A 1,456-nucleotide genomic window follows, 5' to 3' on the forward strand; every position below is an offset into this window, starting at 1 on the left:
TGCTGCCACCCAACGAGCGAGCGCTGTTCCAGGGCTACGAGGGTGCGGCGCGGGGCGGGGCGGGGCTGGTTGGGGCGGGGCGGGGCTGGATGACTGGGCCTGGGCTGACCTGTGCTGGGCTGGCGCTGGGCGGCCGGCTGCAGCGCGGCGGCAGCTGCGGCCTTGGCAGCGCCGGGCCGCCCTGCTCGCCGCACCTGCCTGCACCCCACGCCGCCCCTGCGTGACTCCCTGCCACCCCGCCACCCCGCCACCCTGCCCTCCAGGCATGTGGGTGGGCTTCTACGTGTTTGTGGTGATCCTGGGGCTGGGCGGCCCCACGGGCATCGCCGCCAACCCGGCGCGAGACTTCTCACCCCGCCTCGCGCACGCGCTGCTGCCCATCGCCGGCAAGTGAGTCCCTGGCCGGCTGCCCGGGGACGCCGCCGCAGGCGGGGGAGGGAAGGCACGGATGCAGCGGCCGAGCGCCCACCCTGCTGCGTAGCCATGCACAAGAAAGCACCCCAGCCGGGCCTCCTCGGCCCCCTCTCACTGCCCTCCTTCCGCGGTACCGTCCCGCAGGGGGCCCAGCGAGTGGTACTATTCCTGGATACCCTTCTTTGCGCCCCTGTGCGGCGGCGCCCTGGCGGGCGGCTTCTTCCTGGCGGTACAGGTGGGCGGCGGCGCAGGTCAGCTGCCGGGCAGCTGCCTTGCTGCTACAGGCAGGCGCCGGCCGATCCCGCCGACACACCCACCGACCCAGCTGCCCCTGCTGGCGTGCAGAAGATGAACCATTCAGAGTTAGCTTGACGCTCCCCGCTTGCTTGGCCAGAGGAGCCCTCTCCTACGAATGCCTACGTATCCGTATCAGAACATCAGTTGCTGTAGCATCGACGCCGCCTCAGGGCCGTGTGCTGAGCCCCGGCACCCAGAAACGAACCCACACTCCCTCCCACCCTGCATTGAGTTCCGTACCGTCTCGGCGGCAGCCGCAGCTGTCCTGCGCCTGGCATGTGTTGCACCGCGTGCTGTGTTGGAAGCCTGCCATTCATTCTTTGCCTTGCGCCACATTTATGGACGCTTGCGTGTGTACCCTCAACCACCGCCCAGCTTGTAGCATTTGGTCCCACCCACACAAGGCCCCACTTGAGGCAGGCGCTGCTGCCTTGTGCTGAGCATCTGTTACAGGGGGAGGGCTATTCTACGTGCTCGGAGTGGTGCGTTTGAGAAAAGAAGTGCAGAGGGGGAGGCGGCACCAGCAGCAGCCGCCGGTTGGGTGGCAGGCGCTGGGGTGGGCGCTTCATGCAGAGAGGGAGGGGGAGCGGCCCGTGCCATTCAATGCGGATGGCAACCCAGGGAGAACAGAGCGGGGAAGGGGAGCGGGAAGGTCAGCGGGGTCTTGGATGCGCACGCTCAGCAAGCCCTGGTCGGGATGAATGGGCTGGCGCTGGCACTGTTCAGCTCAGGGGCGGAGCGAGCA

At 68.7% G+C, this 1,456-nt stretch overlaps 1 protein-coding gene across 1 annotated transcript in view; it reads left to right on the plus strand.

The window, feature by feature from the left end:
• Nucleotides 1–786, plus strand: part of CHLNCDRAFT_138510 (hypothetical protein) — a gene marked incomplete at both ends in the record, with an annotated part of 2,408 nt that extends 1,622 nt beyond the window's left edge. The window contains 4 exons of the mRNA XM_005844861.1: nucleotides 18–42; nucleotides 264–390; nucleotides 559–649; nucleotides 760–786. Coding sequence (XP_005844923.1) covers nucleotides 18–42; nucleotides 264–390; nucleotides 559–649; nucleotides 760–786 — 270 coding nt within the window. The remainder of the gene's footprint in view (nucleotides 1–17; nucleotides 43–263; nucleotides 391–558; nucleotides 650–759) is intronic.
• Between the last annotated feature and the right edge of the window lie 670 nt (nucleotides 787–1,456).

The sequence above is a fragment of the Chlorella variabilis genome (assembly GCF_000147415.1).
Source record: "Chlorella variabilis unplaced genomic scaffold CHLNCscaffold_20, whole genome shotgun sequence".
NCBI classification, from domain to species: Eukaryota; Viridiplantae; Chlorophyta; class Trebouxiophyceae; order Chlorellales; family Chlorellaceae; genus Chlorella; species Chlorella variabilis.